Source organism: Callithrix jacchus, chromosome 1 (assembly GCF_049354715.1).
Source record: "Callithrix jacchus isolate 240 chromosome 1, calJac240_pri, whole genome shotgun sequence".
Classification (NCBI taxonomy): domain Eukaryota; kingdom Metazoa; phylum Chordata; class Mammalia; order Primates; family Cebidae; genus Callithrix; species Callithrix jacchus.
This window is the reverse complement of record NC_133502.1, coordinates 218993255-219009773: the sequence shown is the minus strand read 5'-3', so window position 1 is coordinate 219009773 and position 16519 is coordinate 218993255. Positions and strand designations below refer to the sequence as shown.

General features: G+C 57.8%; 1 protein-coding gene across 50 annotated transcripts in view; it reads right to left on the bottom strand.

The window, feature by feature from the left end:
• Nucleotides 1–1181: 1181 nt before the first annotated feature.
• The window catches only part of PPP6R2 (protein phosphatase 6 regulatory subunit 2), a 91645-nt gene continuing 76307 nt past the window's right edge, over nt 1182–16519 (bottom strand). For 15 of the 50 annotated variants that reach the window (XM_035274320.3, XM_035274361.3, XM_078344316.1 and 12 more), the window contains 14 exons: nt 12326–12535; nt 11429–11493; nt 10428–10543; nt 9132–9217; nt 8505–8585; nt 7541–7638; nt 7143–7200; nt 6769–6893; nt 6315–6475; nt 5213–5372; nt 5022–5110; nt 4024–4228; nt 1433–1684; nt 1182–1352 (listed from right to left, as the gene is read on the bottom strand). In XM_035274320.3, coding sequence (XP_035130211.3) covers nt 1304–1352; nt 1433–1684; nt 4024–4228; nt 5022–5110; nt 5213–5372; nt 6315–6475; nt 6769–6893; nt 7143–7200; nt 7541–7638; nt 8505–8585; nt 9132–9217; nt 10428–10543; nt 11429–11493; nt 12326–12535 — 1755 coding nt within the window. In that variant the 3' untranslated portion in view covers nt 1182–1303. The remainder of the gene's footprint in view (nt 1353–1432; nt 1685–4023; nt 4229–5021; nt 5111–5212; nt 5373–6314; nt 6476–6768; nt 6894–7142; nt 7201–7540; nt 7639–8504; nt 8586–9131; nt 9218–10427; nt 10544–11428; nt 11494–12325; nt 12536–16519) is intronic. The other 35 variants (XM_078344219.1, XM_035274381.3, XM_078344386.1 and 32 more) reach the window with 3 other exon arrangements.

Sequence of the window (16519 nt, the reverse complement as noted above, 5' to 3'; positions counted from 1 at the left end):
GAGTAAGGGGAGAAAGGACCCTGCCCTCCCTGTTCCACGTTTGTTGGGGAGAGGTGCGGCAGAGTTGGGGGAGGACTAGGACTAGGAGGGACAAATGCCAGGCACAGGCCAGGGGTGGAGACCCAGCTTCTGGAGAGCTGAGCCGGTTCCCTCCACTCCCAACCTTTTCAGACAGACCCCCCCGGGGTGGGGGTGCGGTGGGGGGATCTGGTCTTCACCTGCCCTGCCCTTGCCACTCAGCCAGTGAGGACAAGGTGGGGCCTGGGTTACTTGGGAAGCTGGCACAAAGGGAAGCCCTAGGTTTGGTGTTTGAGCTTCAGGTGAAGGGGTTCCAACCCCACCCCCCCCAAAAGGAAAAACCTCAGTGTTTGCTCAGGTATAGAGGAGACCAACTGCTGTGATGTGGTCTGTCCCACCTGCACCCATTAATGGGGATGGTCCTGGAGGGTGGGGGGCTACAAAAGAGGTGCTGGTGAGACACTCCCACCCCTGGCCGGAAGCTTCACAATACGCAGTTTGTCCGAGTGACACGGCTTTTATTGGGAGTTGGGGGTTCTGGGTGCCCTGTCAGGTGATCAGAACATTAAAAACGGACTCAACGTAAAATAATCTGGACCCTCCTAGAATGACATGGCCATGACCAGTACCGCTAGAAACCAGTCTCCGAGCCCCCAGTGCCTCGCCGTGTCCCCAACCTGCATACCTGTGGTGTCCCCCTGCCGGGCCTAGAGGGCCTTGTGTTTTTAAGGCAGTCAAATCTTGCAGCCTGGTTCAATGCCAGCTCCAAGGGCTACTGGGCAGCTGCAAGGGTCTGAGACCCTGAATGCACTCCTGCAAGTCAGGTCTCCCCAACCCAGGCCCTTGACTCTGCCCTGAGCTTGCAGCTGGATACAAAGTGCAAAATAGCTTGGCTCCTGTATTCTAAAAAAAAAAAAGTAAAAACAGCCTCCCCGTCCAAGCCCTTCCTGGGCCATCAGGTCCTCATGGCATCTCAGGGTCCTGCCCCCACCCCCCACTCCAGCTCCTGCGGCTCCTGCAGGCAGAGGTTGCAGGCCTGAGACCTTATTGCTGTGCTCCGGGCCTGGGGGCAGCTGAGGTGCACCCTCTGTCCTCCAGCAGGGCCCACTCGGTCAGGCAGGAGAGACGCAAGCTGGGCTGTCCAACTGGTTTCAACTGGCAGCTTTACCAATGCAGCATTTATTTCAAAATTAAATTAAATTAAAAAAAAATTTGCATCACCAGGTAGTTTTCTCGATTAGGGTACAGCCTGACCAGGCGGGCCGTGGCCGGGCGGGCAGCAGCATCACACGGGGCCATTTAAGGCAGCTCCTTCCGGCGGGGCATCTGTCTTCCTGCAGGAATGCGGGCGGTTGGAGCCATGCAGGCTTTGGGGCCTGTCCACATCCCCCACCCCGGCACTCAACCTGCTCACCCGTCCTTTGTCACTGTTCCCAGGGTGGCTACCATGGCTGGGGCTGCTGTGACTGCCATGATAGGCCCCAGGGGGGCTGCCACGGCCACTGCAGAAGAGACTGCTGGGGTGGCTATGGCGGGGCCAGCCTTGCTCAGTGCTGTGGTGGTGGCCACGGTAGCCTCGGGGGGCACAGCCACAGCTGGGGCAGCAGTCACTTCCTTTGGCATGGGGCAGGCAGGGTCTAACAGCTTGCTGTCAGCACACTCGGCCCTGTGTGGCAGACATGGGTTCTGGTTACGGGCATCCCCACCCTCAATGCCACCCCACCTTGTGCCCAAGGACCAGCAGGACAAAGAGATCCACGTGGCCCCGGAGCCCCGCCTGTGGTCCCTTACTCTTGCCCATATGGTGGCCCAGGTTGTGCCCAGGTAGGCAGCTCTGCCACCCCAAGTTCCAGGTGCTGGGACAAGCTGCCTATCAATGACCTCAAACCTTCCAGGCAGCGCTCAGATCCTGCCCGTCGTCAAGCGCCCCAGAGGCTCCTGTGCCTTGATCTCAACTTCAGCCTTACACTGGGCAGTGTGGAAAAACCTCCTGAGGGATGGGAGAGAGGATCCTGCCGGGCATCTAAGGAGCTTGTTCTGGAGGAGATCAGGCACCCTAAGGCCCAGCCTGGCTACGAGCAGCAGATGTGCCATCTGGCCTCCTGCAGGGCGAGGACACTGAGGGTCTGACCCAGGGAGGGGCGTTGGGGGTGTGAACACGCCCACCTGCAGGCTGGGCTCTAAGTGGCAAGTTTTACAGACAGCCCGGTGGAAAAAAGCAACTTATTTTGCACAGATATTCTCTGCTTTTCAGAGCAAAGTTTTTCAGGGGTTGTTAGGGAAAGTGGGTAAAAGTTTGTTTTTGAGACTGAGTCTCGCTGTTGCCCAGGCTGGAGTGCAGTGGCGTGATCTCTGCTCACTGCAGCCTCTGCCTCCCAGGTTCAAATAATTCTCCTGCCTCACCCTGGGACTACAGGCGTGTGTCACCACACTCAGCTAATTTTTTGTATTTTAGTAGAGATGGGGTTTTGCCATGTTGCCCAGGAGCTCAGGCAATCCACCCACCTCTGCCTCCCAAAGTGCCAGGATTACCGGTGTGAGCCACCACACCCAGCTGAGTAAAGGTTTTTTTTGCTGTTGTTACTGAGACGGAATCTCACTCTGATGCCCAGGCGGGAGGGAGTGCAGTGGCGCGATCTCAGCTCACTGCAACCTCTGCCTCCTGGTTCAAGCGATTCTCCTGCCTCAGCCTCCCAAATCGTTCAGACTACAGGCACGCGCCACCATGCCCAGCTAATTTTTGTATTTTTAGTAGAGATGGGGTTTCACCATATTGACCAGACTGGTCCTGAACTCCTGACCTTGTGATCCACCCGCCTAGGCCTCCTAAAGTGCTGGGATTACAGGCGTGAGCCACTGCACCTAGCCAGGTAAGGATTTTTGAGAATTTCAGTGACTAAATTTTAATAAGGCATTCCTTCTTCAAGTTTAGTCACTGTAATTCTTAAAAATTCCCAGGACTGGACTGCCAGGGGTCAGTGAGCAGGGCCCTCTGAAGTGTCAGGCCTGCCCCACCTGTGGGGGGAGGATAGGACAGGTGGGGTGTATGCAGGCTTAGCAGCGCTGGGCAGTGAGGCTGGGAGATGCCCTCACCCACCTCCAAGCAGGCCCTTCCCAACCATGGAGCCAGGAGTGACTGGGAAGCACTGCCAGGTGTCAAAGGCACCTTGTACCCTCCTAGAGTACTTTCCCATTGTTGCCTGAACCTAGTAGAAGCTCAGGCCCCAGGGCCTTTGCAGAGCTGCTCCCTTGCTGGGTGCACCCTCCTCCCCACTTCAAGCCCAGTCCTCCCTTCCCCCTCAGGTTTACCTGGCCCTGGCATCTACCCCGGCTGTCCTGCCCTCCTGCTAAACTCCCACCCCTGACCCCGACGGCTAGAAGAGATATCTGTTCACTGACAGATCCCAGGGACCTTCTTCCTGTCGGGGGATGGATGGGGTTCAGCCTCCTTACAAGGAGTACCTCCCTCTCCACTCTTCCCAGGAATGGCTGCAGGGGCTCAAGGGAGCCTGGGCCTCTGCCCACCTGCAAGCTGCCTCCAGCTCTCAGTCAGGGTTTGGAGGCCCCAAGTGCAGTCCTGAGACCCCCACACCCCATACTGTCCTGCTTCTGAGCCATCTGGGAATCACAGGCCACCATGAAAGGGGAGCAGCAGGCATGAGCCCCGCCTGCTGGACTTAGTCTGTGCCCCTCCCCGACCACCAGGGCACCCAGATCCCAGGCAGCTCAGCCAGGCCCAGAGCCCCAAGAGCTGGGCGGTTCTCTCCAATCAGGATCTGGAGTAGGGGCTGCTCCCTGAAATCCCTGGGGGAGCTGTCTGGGACACTGAGGCCATGTCTTCTTGTCCTAACCACTCACAACAGGGAAGACAGATCTGCAGGGTCACAGGCCATTGGGAAAGCAGTGAAGACCCCTGGCCTGGCCTCAGCCTGCTCCCAGGGGAGCTAAGAGCTGGGGACAGAGCCTGGAAGCCACGCCCTGTGTACCCCCCGACACCCCACACACCTGCCGACAGCCTCCTCTGTCCTGGTCACTGTGGGCAGTGGTGGGGCCTCCCAGCCGGGACCCCTGCTCACAGCATCCGTGGCACTTGCTGCCTTCTGGTCGTCATCCTCGCTGTCAGAGCCGCCAGAGGAGCTACTGTCAGAGGCCAGCAGGGGGGCCTTCCTGGTGGCACACACATTCCAGGCACATGGGGAAGCCGGGCTGACTGCAAAGCAGGAGGCCTGTGCTGTCCAGTGAGGCAGCAGGAGCCACAGGGCGCGGCCATGCCAGCCACAGGGCCCCCACCCGTGTGGCCCGTGTGTAGCACAGCCAGCCTCTCACATGCAGCCCGTTGCCTGCACACGTGTGCCTGTGTGGGAACCGCAAGACAAGGCAGACAGGCTCTCACACTGGCTATGCGATCTCCACACGAGCAACCCTGATTCTCCCCCATGACACAGAGCAATGAGCCAGAGCCCTGGCCTCACACTAGGACGCAGAGGCTCAGGAAGGGGCCCGCTCTAACTTGTGTGGTCCTGCCACAGCTCCAAGCCATAGGACCGTAGCGCCTGTGACACCAGTGTTGGGAGCCAGCTGTCATTCGCTGGGAGTGCTCAGCCTTGTCTAGGGGAGCTTCTGAGGCTGACTAGGGGGCTGAGGGGCAGGGGCTCTCATCAGGCCCCAGAACGGCTTCCTGCCAACATCCCACCCACACACATCTCAATGCTGGGGTCCCAGTGCTGCTGTCTGGAACCCAGGGTGCAGACCTGGCCTGTGCCACCTGCTCAGACGGGGCTCGGGGCCAGCCCGATGGCCTTGCTGCCTCCCCATCTGCATGTGGCTGCTCCAGTCCCACTGCTGTAACAAACCCCAACATCATCTGAGACCTGGCAGCATGTGGGCCATGGCCACCTGCTCCCACTGCCCCCAAGGAGTGGGGCCAGCAGCCCCAGGCCTTAAACTAGGCAAGGCCAGGCGTCTGCAGGAGCCTGGGTACAGCCTGCACTGCTCCTACTCACAGGCTTTCTCGGGGCCTTGGATGCGGCTGCCCTTGGCATGGCTGCATTCTGTGTCCACCGGAGAGCTGCACCTGGGCCCTGACTCGGAGCTGCAGACAAGGACGAGGACAGAATCAGTCCTGGGCATAGGCGCCTCCTGACCCTGACAGGCACTTCCTGGCACAGCCCCCTCCTGCCAATGCATCCGTTACCAGCAGAAAGGCTGGAAATCGGTGAACTTGGCCCAGCCTTTCTCCTCTGGAGCTGAGGTGCCAGCTGCCCATACACTGGAACCCACATCCCTCACCACTCCTGGGGCCATGGGCATCGAGTTCGCTGGCTCATCAAACACTGCCGTCCACGTGGCGCCTGCTGGGGAGAGAGACAGAGGTCAGGCGTGGGCAGGCCTGGGGTGCTGCACACTAAGGAGAGGTAGCTCCCCCCACCCCCAGGGCCCCACAGAGCTTGACAGGAATGTGGGGCTGCTCCAGGAGGGAGGCCTGGGCAGTACCTACCAGCCCCATCAGAGCAAGCAGGACAGCTCAAGGGTCCTGAGAAGCCACTAGCACCCATGAGACATGTGACCTGGGGCTCGGTCAGGCGCCTGAGGGCCCCAGGCCTCCAGCCCGGCCGACACTGACAGTGTGGAGGTGATACGACAGCCCTGCATGCTCTTCCAGTGGGTCTGCCCAGGATGGCACCTGACGGACTGCAGCTCACCCAGCACCACTGCCCCCTCTCTGGCCAGGATGGAGTGCCTTCCTCCTATCCAGGACGTTCCTGCTTCCCCACGGTGTCGCCCTTGCTCTCTCTCTTGCCCTCAGCTAAGAGTTGGCACCTCCTAATAGAGATCCCACTCCCTCCCCAAAGTCCTGAGAGCCTCAGCGCTGCCCTCAGGGCAGGGGTAAGGAGAAGGGTCTTAGCAGTGTGGCCTGAGTGGACTGGCTCCTGCTAAAGGTGTCAGCTGTGAGGGTGGTGACCAGCCTGTGCTACTGTGCTGGGGTGGGCGTCAGGCCTGTGCCCCGATTGCGTGGGGTGGAGTGGACGATGGAGACTAGGTGGAAACCACCCAGCAGCCTTGGGACACGGCTGAGAGTGACCACAACTGAGAGGGCAGGGGCAGGAGGCCACCTTTCGCTGGCAGTGCAGCACAGACCCCTACTCAGGACAGCTAGGAAACAGCTGGGGATGCGGGCTCCAGGCTACATCGAGTTCCAGATGCCTCGGCTCCAAATGACGCCCACGACACCCAGGCCAGGGTACCATGTCCTGTCCCCAACACCCACGTCCCTGGCCCGTGGCCCACAGCGCCACCTTCTGAGTCACCCTCCACAGGGGGGGCTTCGTTCTTCCCAGGGGCCGGGGGGGCATGTGTCCCAGGCACGTCTCCGTCTCCTGAGCTCGCCTTCCTGTCCTGGCTTCTGCACTCCAGGCCGTTCTTTGAGCAGCTCTCTGAAGCATGGGGGGCTCCAAACCTGGGGGAGATGCAGAGTCAGATGCCTGGTGGCCCAGGACGGACACCTAAGTGATGACTCCAGGCACACAGAGCATCCGGAGTGGGGAGCACCAGTCGCTCCAGCCCAGCTCTGGGCTCCTTAGGGTCACACGGGGCCTGAGTGCTCCTGGTGTGCTGGGCCCAGAGCTTAAAGGACAGGTGTGCTTGCTCTGAGCCAGCCTAACAAACAGCAGGGCAGCCGGGCAGCCGACGGGTGTTCTGGGAGCGGTACCTCCTCCGCGGAGGCTTTGGGCGGGTGGGTGGGCCCTGTACCTGGCTCTGGCTGTCACCCGGGTAGCACAGCGAGTGTCACTGTCCTCCCAAATGTCCTCATCCTCGTCGTCGTCAAAGGGCTGGATGCGGTCGCTACAGCAGGCCTCAAACAGAGCTGCACTGGGCTGCAGAGCAAACCGTGAAGGTCAGTTTCCAGAGGGTCTGCGGGAGACAGGAGGCCCTATCCCCACAGCGCTCCAGAGGGGCTTCGTTCAGGATGTGGGAGACCCGCGGCTGGAGGGCAGGATGGGAGGGGCAAGAAGAGTGGCTGCTCCCAGCCCCACTGCACAGGCCCACGACAGACCCAACCATGGCACAGCCTTAGCTGCCTGGGAAAAGGCTGATGTCATGGCCCCACAGTCCCACTCGCTCACACTGTCCTCGTCAGCATCGATGTTGAAGTTGATCTCTGCAATCCTGTCAAACGGGGCACTGCAAGAGCAAGGGGGATGACTGAGTGCTCCTCCCACAGTGCTCATCTGGGGCCCTCAGTGCTCCTCCCGTGGTGTTCATCTGGGGCCCTCAATGCTCCTCCCGCGGTGCTCGTCTGGGGCCCTCAGTGCTCCTCCCGTGGTGTTCATCTGGGGCCCTCAATGCTCCTCCCGCGGTGCTCGTCTGGGGCCCTCAGTGCCCTCACACAACCTGAACACTTGCTGTCTCCTGGGGAACCCCAGGCTGCACTCCCAGCAAGGCCTCAGGGAGCTGCCCCCATGGGACCCAGCGGTAAGGAGGGAAGTTGCACCTCATGCAGGGGGTGTGCAAGAAGACTCACTTGATGTTGTCATCCTGGTCTGCAAACTCCTCATCATTGAAGCCAAACTGATCCACGAAGTTGGCTGTCATCTGCTGGATCTGGTAGTCAGAGAAGGCCTGGGAGGGGAGGAAGGGAGGAGGGGGGAGAGAGGAAGTGGGGAGGGAGGGGAGGGGAGGGGAGAGGAATGGAGGGGGGAGAAGGGAGGGGAGGGGGAAGGAGGGGAAGGGGGAGGTGGGGAGGGGGGAGGGAGGGGACAGGGAAGGAAGGGGTGGGAGAAGAAGGGAGGGGAGGGAGGGGAAGGAACGGGGAGGGGGAGGGGAGAGGGATGAGGGAAGGAGGGAAGGAGGGAGGGAGGGACAGGCACATGTCAGGAAGCAGGGAGGGGAAGGAGGGGAGAGGGATGAGGGAGGGAGGGAGGGAAGGAGGGAGGGAGGGACAGGCACATGTCATGAAGCAGGGAGGGGAAGGAGGGGAGAGGGATGAGGGAAGGAGGGAGGGAGGGACAGGCACATGTCAGGAAGCAGGGAGGGGAAGGAGGGGAGAGGGATGAAGGAGGGAGGGAGGGAGGGAAGGAGGGAGGGAGGGAGGGACAGGCACATGTCAGGAGGCCTCTGGCCTGGAGGCTGCGCTTTGGGAACCAATCTCTTTAGCTGTTCAGGAGTTTCTCCTCCAGCAAAAGTGGGCACTAAACTCTGACTTTTCCTGGCTCACGATTCTACCAAAATGGGCTGCGTGCTCACCGCAGTCACATCTGAGATGCGCCCCATGTTCTCCAACTTTCAAGTCCATCTGCTGTGTCCTCAGTGCTCTCATCAAGGTGAAGTGACTTTGGGGTTCTTCCCTCAGACCCACCCGCCCCATACGTGCTCGGAGACGAGCCCCCTCTCCCCTTTGCTAGTGAGATGCCATCAGAGACTCTGGAGGACCAAGCGCAGGTGCCGGGAAGGGCCCGGCAGGGTGCAGGTGCCGGCCATGCCCTCACCTGCTGAAGGGACAGCTCGTTAGGGAAAGCACCCTCAATGTCCTCGTCCTCACTTGAGGAGTGCAGGTGGTGAGTGCTCACCTAAAACACAGGCCAGATGGGGTTGGCGTGTGAGCCAGCCCAGCACCCCAGACCCTGCCCAGCCCAGCGCCCAGGACCCTGCCCAGCCCAGGGCTCCCAAACCCCACCCAGCATGGCCCTTGTCAGACCTCTGGGCCCAGGAGGCCGTGCTGTGTAAGGAGGTGCCCAGGTGAGGCCAATGCCCCATGGCAGCCCAAACTCCATGTGCAGGGGGCATGTTGTGGGTCTCAGGCATAAGGAGCCCTCTGCCAACAAGCTCCAGCTCCTCGAGTGGGAGGGAAGGGACCCAGGGCCAACACCGGCTCTGCACAGAGGTCCTCAGAGAGCCAGCCCTGGGTGTGGCACAGGACAGGGTCTGTGTTACGGACATCAGCCCAGAGGACAGGATGCACACTTGCAGGGTAGGCACGGGCACCCTCGTGCTAGAGGAGCAGGCAGGTGTGTGGCCCTTGTGCTTCCCTTGGCCTCTGCCTCAGGGCAAAGGCAGAAGCATCTGGCATCCCAGCACCGTGCGTGCCCCGAGGGAGCAACCCCGAGCCTCCTCACCAGGTCCACGGTGTTCCTGCGGTTCGTCTCCGTCAGCGTCTCCTCCACGAAGCTCTCCCAGCGGCCTCGGCAATCCGCAGGGAGCCCTGCAAGGGAAGAGCTGCCTGGTGAGCCCTCAGAGACCCTGTGCCCATGGTGCAGGAGCTCCAGCAGGTGCGTCCTGGGTGCAGGAGGATGGGGCGGTGCCACTGTGGTCAGCCCATCTGGGGGCCTGAAGCAGAGGCTTTGCTGCATGGGAAGGAGGCGGCACAGCTGGTGTCTGGAAGGGCCTGGCGCCACAGTGCGACTGAGGTGCAGCAACCGTGAGCAGGGTGTTTCTGCCCTACAGAGACCCCAGTGGGCAACCGAGCTCCGAGTCTGCTGAGTGGAAGCCCACTCTGTGGAACTCCCAGAAACACAGAAGCCGTGGAACAGAATCTGAGAAAGCAGCCAGCTTCCTTCACCCTGCCTCACAGGCCCAAACTCAGCAGCAGCCTACAGGCCTGGCACATGTCGTGTCTGTTTTTCCGGGGTCAGAGCCCTGGAAGGATTCATTCACAATCTGGAGATTGTGGGGGATGATCCAAGAGCTTCCTCCTTGCCCCTCGCCTCTCTAAACTGCCCCTGCCCTGGTGGGGCTGTCCTTGGCCTCTACCTCCACCCACGTTTTGCCCTCTAGGATGTGGGGAAGCTGTTTTGATGATGCCCAGCAGGCCTGACCTCGAACCCAGGAAGCCCCTTGCCCATTGGCCTGGGGTGCAGGGAGGAGCATCCAGAGTTTCCTCACCTTACACCGTACAGAAAGGAGGGGCCGCGGCTAGGCCCACCTCTGCCACCTGTGCTGTGCCTGCACCCACCTAACCCGCTGAGCCCTTAGGAAACAGGGTGCCACCACGTCTCACACCAGAGTGAGAGTGAAACTCGCCAGCCACCCGAGTAGAGTAAAGCTGGCACATGGCCAGGACTGCCGGCACCCAGACAGGACTCCATGAGCTGCAAGGAGCCTGGAGGCCCTAATGGCTTCTGCACATCAGCTCCAGAGCCACCAACTGCCCCCGGCAGGGACTGAGTCCCCTGTGCCACATGCGTCTGATGCCTGGCAGGGCCTCCACAGATGTCTGCCAACAGAACCAACACACGAGACCCGGGCCCCCTGAGAAGAGATCTGAAGTGGGAAGGTGAGAGGACAGAGACGGCTGCACAGTCTGTCAGTGCAGTCAGCACCTGCTGATGGGCAGAGGACAGCCTCAGGCGGCAGCTCCTTCAGGGCTCCAGTGCCCGTAACCAGCAGAAGGGTGACCGGGTGGGGGGGCTCACCTCGGATGACCTCGCTGATGTGTGTCTGCACAGGGCCCCGCTCCAGGTTCTGCACCACCGCGTTGGCGATCCGTGTGAGGTGGCCCATGTTCCCACGCCTCATGCCACCCGCTGCCCTGAAAGCAACGGGCACCATTCAGGGCGGCCACCTGGCCCCAACCTTGCCAGACTTGTGACCCGGAGAGCCACGTGGCACAGGCCTCCAGGTTCACTTCCAGAGCAAGTGCACAGCCCTTGCCCGGCACCCACACCCCCGGCCCTGCCTCCAGATGCTTCTGTTTCAGCAGCACCTGCCAGGGGCAGCAGGCTCATCCCAATCTCACTACCCAAAGTGCCACTGAGACAGATGAGGAGACAGACACTGCTCTCACCCCACTGTACAGAAAAGGAAGTGGAGGCAGAAAGGCCGTGCCGTGGCCTAAGCCCCGCTGGAGGCAGCGGTGGTGCAGGTGAGCCCACACTGTCAGCTGCAAAGCTCAGGTTCAGCACCCAACGGGAGGCGCAGGTGGGAGAGACCTCCACACAGGCTCAGCCTCCCTGTTTCCCCACAGCTGCACTCAGACCCCTCCCAGCTCCCAGCAGGACAACCGACGAGAGGGGATGGCCTGGGCCCAGGATCATCAGCAGGACACTTGTCCTGGCTAGCGGGAACACCCGTCAAGCAGAAGACATGGGAAGACCCAAGGAACGTGTCCCCGTGCGAGTGCTGACAGAGCGCCAAGTTACTGGGGAACCCGCACGAGGGCAGAGCCCAGGCAGCCAGCTGGGCAGGGGCCAGAGCAGGGGCCTGGTGGGGACGGGACCTAGTCCTGTCTGTTCCCCGTCTGTTCCCTCCCCAAGTAGCATTTGCAGCTGTCCGCCCGGCAGGAGGGCCCCTTGCACACCCGACGCTGCACCCAAGCCTGCGGTTCCGCACGCAGCATCACCCACGCCTGGGTGAAGTGCGTCTCCGCGTCCCTGACTGACTAGGCTGGGTCCCTCTGTGTCCGAGCAGCTCTTACTGCGTGTGGTCGTTGGCTTCCCAGGCCTCCAGGATCCTCTGCACCAGGCAGCACTTCTGGAACAGCTGGGAGCAGGCAGCACAAGTCAGGGTTTGAAGGAGGCACGTGGTCTCCTCCACCCATCCCCAGACTGGGCAGGGCTGGGATGCAGCGATGGAGTCTGTGGGGACTCTGCCCTGTACCTGCTGCACACGCCCAGCCCCAGCCTCCGTGGTCTTCACCAAACACCAGAGGAGGGTGCTGCTCAGGGGCTCACACTGCTGAGCGCCCTGAAGAAAAGGACCCTCTCCCTTCTCCAATCCCTGGAATTGCCCCGGACCCCGTCTTCCCCTGGGCCTCCCCTCCGTCTCTCCACTGCCCCCCACCCCCTCCTCCGTGTCCAGAAGGAACGACTATGGCTGTCAGCCCTTTCTCACCTCCAGGTCCTGACACAGACCATTTCTTGTACCGGGGATGTTTTTCCTGGGCTCCACCTTATACTACAATATGCCTGTGGCCTTGCTATCTGGGTGAGGGTCCCTGGTTGGCCTGCGTGTCCCTGAACACCACCCTCCCCATCATGTGGCTCCCATTACTGACACTACTGGCCCCCTGGTGTTTATTCCCTGGGCTTCCAGCTGCAGGCCAGACTGGACCCAATCCACCCAGTGCTCACTCCTGCCAGCCTTGCACACAGAAGGCACCCAGAACCCCTGCTAAAGGCAGGTGAGAATGAGACCCGCAGGACCCACTCCAGCCCCACTGTCTATGAGCCTCTGACTACACCTGGGGACCCTTTTCCAAGCCCTGCCTCCATGTCAGCTACACATGGAGGCCTGGCACCCGTCAACACTGACATGGACACGGTCTGAGTGGGGCGCAGCCCGTGCCGATGAGCTGGATGGTGCTGGGACTCACATGGGTCACCATCGTGCTGTCAGGGGGGCTGGTGGCAAGCTGGGGGGTCTCCAGGCTCCGGTTCCCATTCTCACGCGGAGGCTCCGCCCCGCTGTCGGATCCGCTGGCTTCTGTTCTCTCCTCGTGGGCAGCGTGGGAGAGAATAGCGGCTATGCATAGCTCCACTTGGAAGTGCAAAAAGTTATTCCAGGTGTACTTAAAAAACAAGTCCTGGACAGACAGAGGACAGAAGACGGTTCTTAGACTGGCTTTCTCCGGCCAGCTGAACCACAGAGCAGACGGAAACTCTTCCTAAGGTGGCTCCCAACTCCTCAGGAGCCCAGTCTCTGGGCAGCCAGGGAAGAGTTTGAGGCATTTTCCTGAGGCTCATCTCTCTGTTACGGAGCTTCTTCAAACAGCCACTGAGCACTTCCATCTTCTGCCTGTGGGTCTTTCTGTCTCTGCTCCAACCTGCCCCAATGTGAATAATCAGTCTTCTTTCTACTTTATGTGGGTTTATTCTTTTTTTTTCTTTTGCTTGTTTTTTGTTTTGAGATGGAGTCTCGCTGGGTCGCCCAGGCTGGAGTGCAGTGGCGTAATCTTGGCTCACTGCAACCTCCGCCTCCTGGATTCAAGCAATTCTCCAGCCTCAGCCTCCTGAGTAACTGGGATTACAGGCACCTGCCACCATGCCCAGCTAATTTTTGTATTTTTAGTAGATATGGGTTTTTGCCATGTTGGTCAGGCTGGTCTTGAACTCCTGATTTCAGGTGATTTGCCTGCCTCAGCCTCCCAAAGTGCTGGGATTACAGGTGTGAGCCACCACGCCTGGCCTCTTTTGTCCTTAAGTTGGAAGCTTAACTCATTGATCTGTACCCTTCTCTTCCAGTCTGTCTTTAAAAGGCTGTACGTTTCCCTGTACACAATCAACTTTAACTACATTCTATGCATTTTACTACGTGGTATTTTTATTATTCTTCAGTTATAAGTATTTGAAAAGTTCCTTTATGATTCTGTCTTTCTCGCGAGTTATTAGAAGTGTGTTAAGACTCTCAAGCACAGGATGATTCCACCCAGAATGGGCAGGCTTGTGCACATCATCGCACAAACGTGAGACTGTGAGGTGCACGTTCAGACAATCCCCAAGGGAGCCTGCAGCTAAGCAGCATGGGCTAAAGCCCAGAGGAGGTTCTTTCTGGCCACCTAGGCACTCCCCTGGGGGACAGAGGTGGCTGAATGAGGACAGCTGCTGTCTCTCACCTCCCATGTAGCCTCTTCCAGACCAGGACAGACAGGGGGACACAGGTCTGACCCACTTGCCCCCCACTGCCACCTCTTACACTCCAGGGGCCATGGCAGCCTGTGCCCCAGACCCTCTTCTGCCCCTGTGGAGCAGGAGGACTGTATGGAGACAGACTGGGGTGAGCTGTACATTCCATGCCGGGATATCAGCTTGGGCCCCTTGCTCCACACGGCAGGGTTGAAGCTAGAGAAAGGCAGGAGGCTCATCTGCTTGATGTACTTCTCCACAGAAACCCAGTCCCAAATCTTGGCTTCACCTTCTCTGCCCACGTGACCTTGAGCAACCTTGGAGGAGGCTTAACTGTTACCTCATCTATAACATGGAGTCAGACCTACCCCTCAACAAAGAAAAGCCCAGACCAGACGGCTTTGCTGGTAACTTCTACTAAACATTTATTTGGTGCTGGTGGTTTTTCATTTCCTGGCGATGAGGTCTACCAAACATTTAAAGAAGAGTTAACACCAGTCCTTCTCAAACTCTTCCAAAAAACTGAAGAGGAGAGAACACTTTCTAATTCACTCCATAAGGACAGCATTACCTCGATACCAAAGCCAGACAAGGGCACTACAAGAAAATTACGATATTCCTTATGAACACTGATGTAAAATACTAGCTAATCAAATTTAGCATCATATCAAAAGAATTATCCATCAGGACAAAGTGGGATTAGTTCCTCAAATGCAAGGATGGTTCAACATATGAAAATCAATCAGTATGCCACATTAACAGGATAAAGGACAAAAGCCAAATGATCATATCTCAATTGATACCAAAAAAAAACCTGATAAAATTCCACATACAGTCAGGTGTGGTGGCTCATGCCTGTAATCCCAGCACTTTGGGAGGCCAAGGCAGGTGGATCACCTGAGGTCAGGAGTCCGAGACCAGCCTGGCCAACATGTGAAACCCTGACTCTACTGAAAATACAAAAATGACCTGGGCGTGGTGGCAGGGCCTATAATCCCAGCTACTCTGGAGGCTGAGACAGGAGAATCACTTGAGCCCAGAGGCAGAGGTTGCAGTGAGCCAAGATCACGACACTGCACTCCAACCTGGGCAACAAGAGTAAGACTCCCTCTTAAAAAAAAAAAAATTCAACATAATTTCTTGATAAAACACTGAAACTAGGAATAGAAGAAAACGTCTTCCATATGATAAAGGCACCTATGAAAAGCCCATAGCTGACAACATATTCAGTGCTGAACGACTGAAAATTTCTCTCAGATCAGGAGCAAGACGAGGAGGCCCCCTCTCGCCGCTTCTGTTCAGTCTTCTAAGTCCTCATCAGAGCAATTAGGCAAGAAAAAGAAAGAAAAGGCACCCAAATGGGAAAGGAGGAAGTCAAATCACTTTTGTTTCCAAATAACATTTTTTTTAGAGTTCGTATTTCTTTCCTTTTTCTTTCTTTTTTTTTTTTTTTTTTGAGATGGAGTTTTGCTCTGTCGCTCAGGCTGGAGTACAATGGTGCAATCTCCACTCACTGGAACCTCCGCCTCCTGGGTTCAAGCAGTTCTCCTGCCTCAGTTTCCTGAGTAGCTGGGACCACAGGTATGTGCCACTAACTCCAGGTCATTTTTGTATTTTTAGTAGAGACAGGGTTTCACCATGTTGGCCAGGCTGGTCTTGAACTTCTGACTTTGTGATCCGCCTGCCTTGGCCTCCCAAAGCGCTGGGATTACAGGCATGAGCCACCGTGCCCGGCCTTTTTCTTTTCTTCTTTTTTTTCAGCAAGGGTCTTGCTCTGTTGCCCTGGTTGGAGCGCACACAGCTGCATGATCTCAGCTCACTGCAGCCTTGACCTCCCAGGCTCAAGCGATCCTCTCTCTTCAGTCTCCTGAATAGCTGGGCTACAGACCTGTGCACCACACTTGGCTAATTTTTATTCTTATTTACTTTGTACAGACAAGGCTGCACTCTGCTGCCCAGGCTGGTCTTAAACTCCTGAGTTCAAGCAATCCTCCAATTTAGGCCTCCCAAAGTGCTGGATCACAAACACAAGTCACCACACCTCTCCTGATACAATCTTATACATAGATAATTCTAAATATTCCACATAAATCGCTAGAGCTAATAAAGAAATTCAGCCAAGTTCTAGGATACAAAAGTGACACACACAAAAAAGCAGTTGTGAGGGCCAGGCGGGTTGGTCACGCCTACAGACTTTGGGAGGGCAAGGTGGGTGGATCAGGATGTCAGGAGTTTGAAAGTAGCCTGGCCAACGTGGTGAAACCTGTCTCTAGCAAAAATACAAAAATTAGCCAGGTGTGATGGTGGGTGCGTGTGATCCCAGCTACTCGGGAGGCTGAGGCAGAGACTTGCTTGAAGCACCAGGAGGTGGAGGTTGCAGTGAGCCGAGATTGTGCCACTGCACTCCAGCCTGGGCAGCACAGCGAGAAGCCATCTAGGAAAAAAAAAGTTGCATTTCCATACACTAGCACTGAATAATCAACAACAGCAACAACAAAAGTAAGAAAACAATTTTATATATGATGGCATCCAAAAGAAGAAAGTCAAGGAGACAAAAGGCTGGCACACTGAAAACAGTAAAACACTGCCACAAGAATGTAAAGACCTATTTAGAGTAAAAGGGGCAGCCACGGTGGCTCATGCCTGTAATCCCAGCACTGTGGGAGGCCGAGGCGGGCAGATCACTTGAGGTCAGGAGTTTGAGACCAACCTGGCCCACATGGTGAAACCCTGTCTCTCCTAGACATACAAAAATTATTTTGTGGTGGCGTGCACCTGTAATCCCAGCTACGCAGGAGGCTGATGCAGAATAATTGTTTGAACCCAGGAAGCGGAGGTTGCAGTGAGATTGAGCCACTGCATTCCAGCGTGGGCGACAGAGTGAGACTGTCTCAACAATATAAATAAATAAATGGAAGACATCTGTGTTCATGGATCGAAGACTT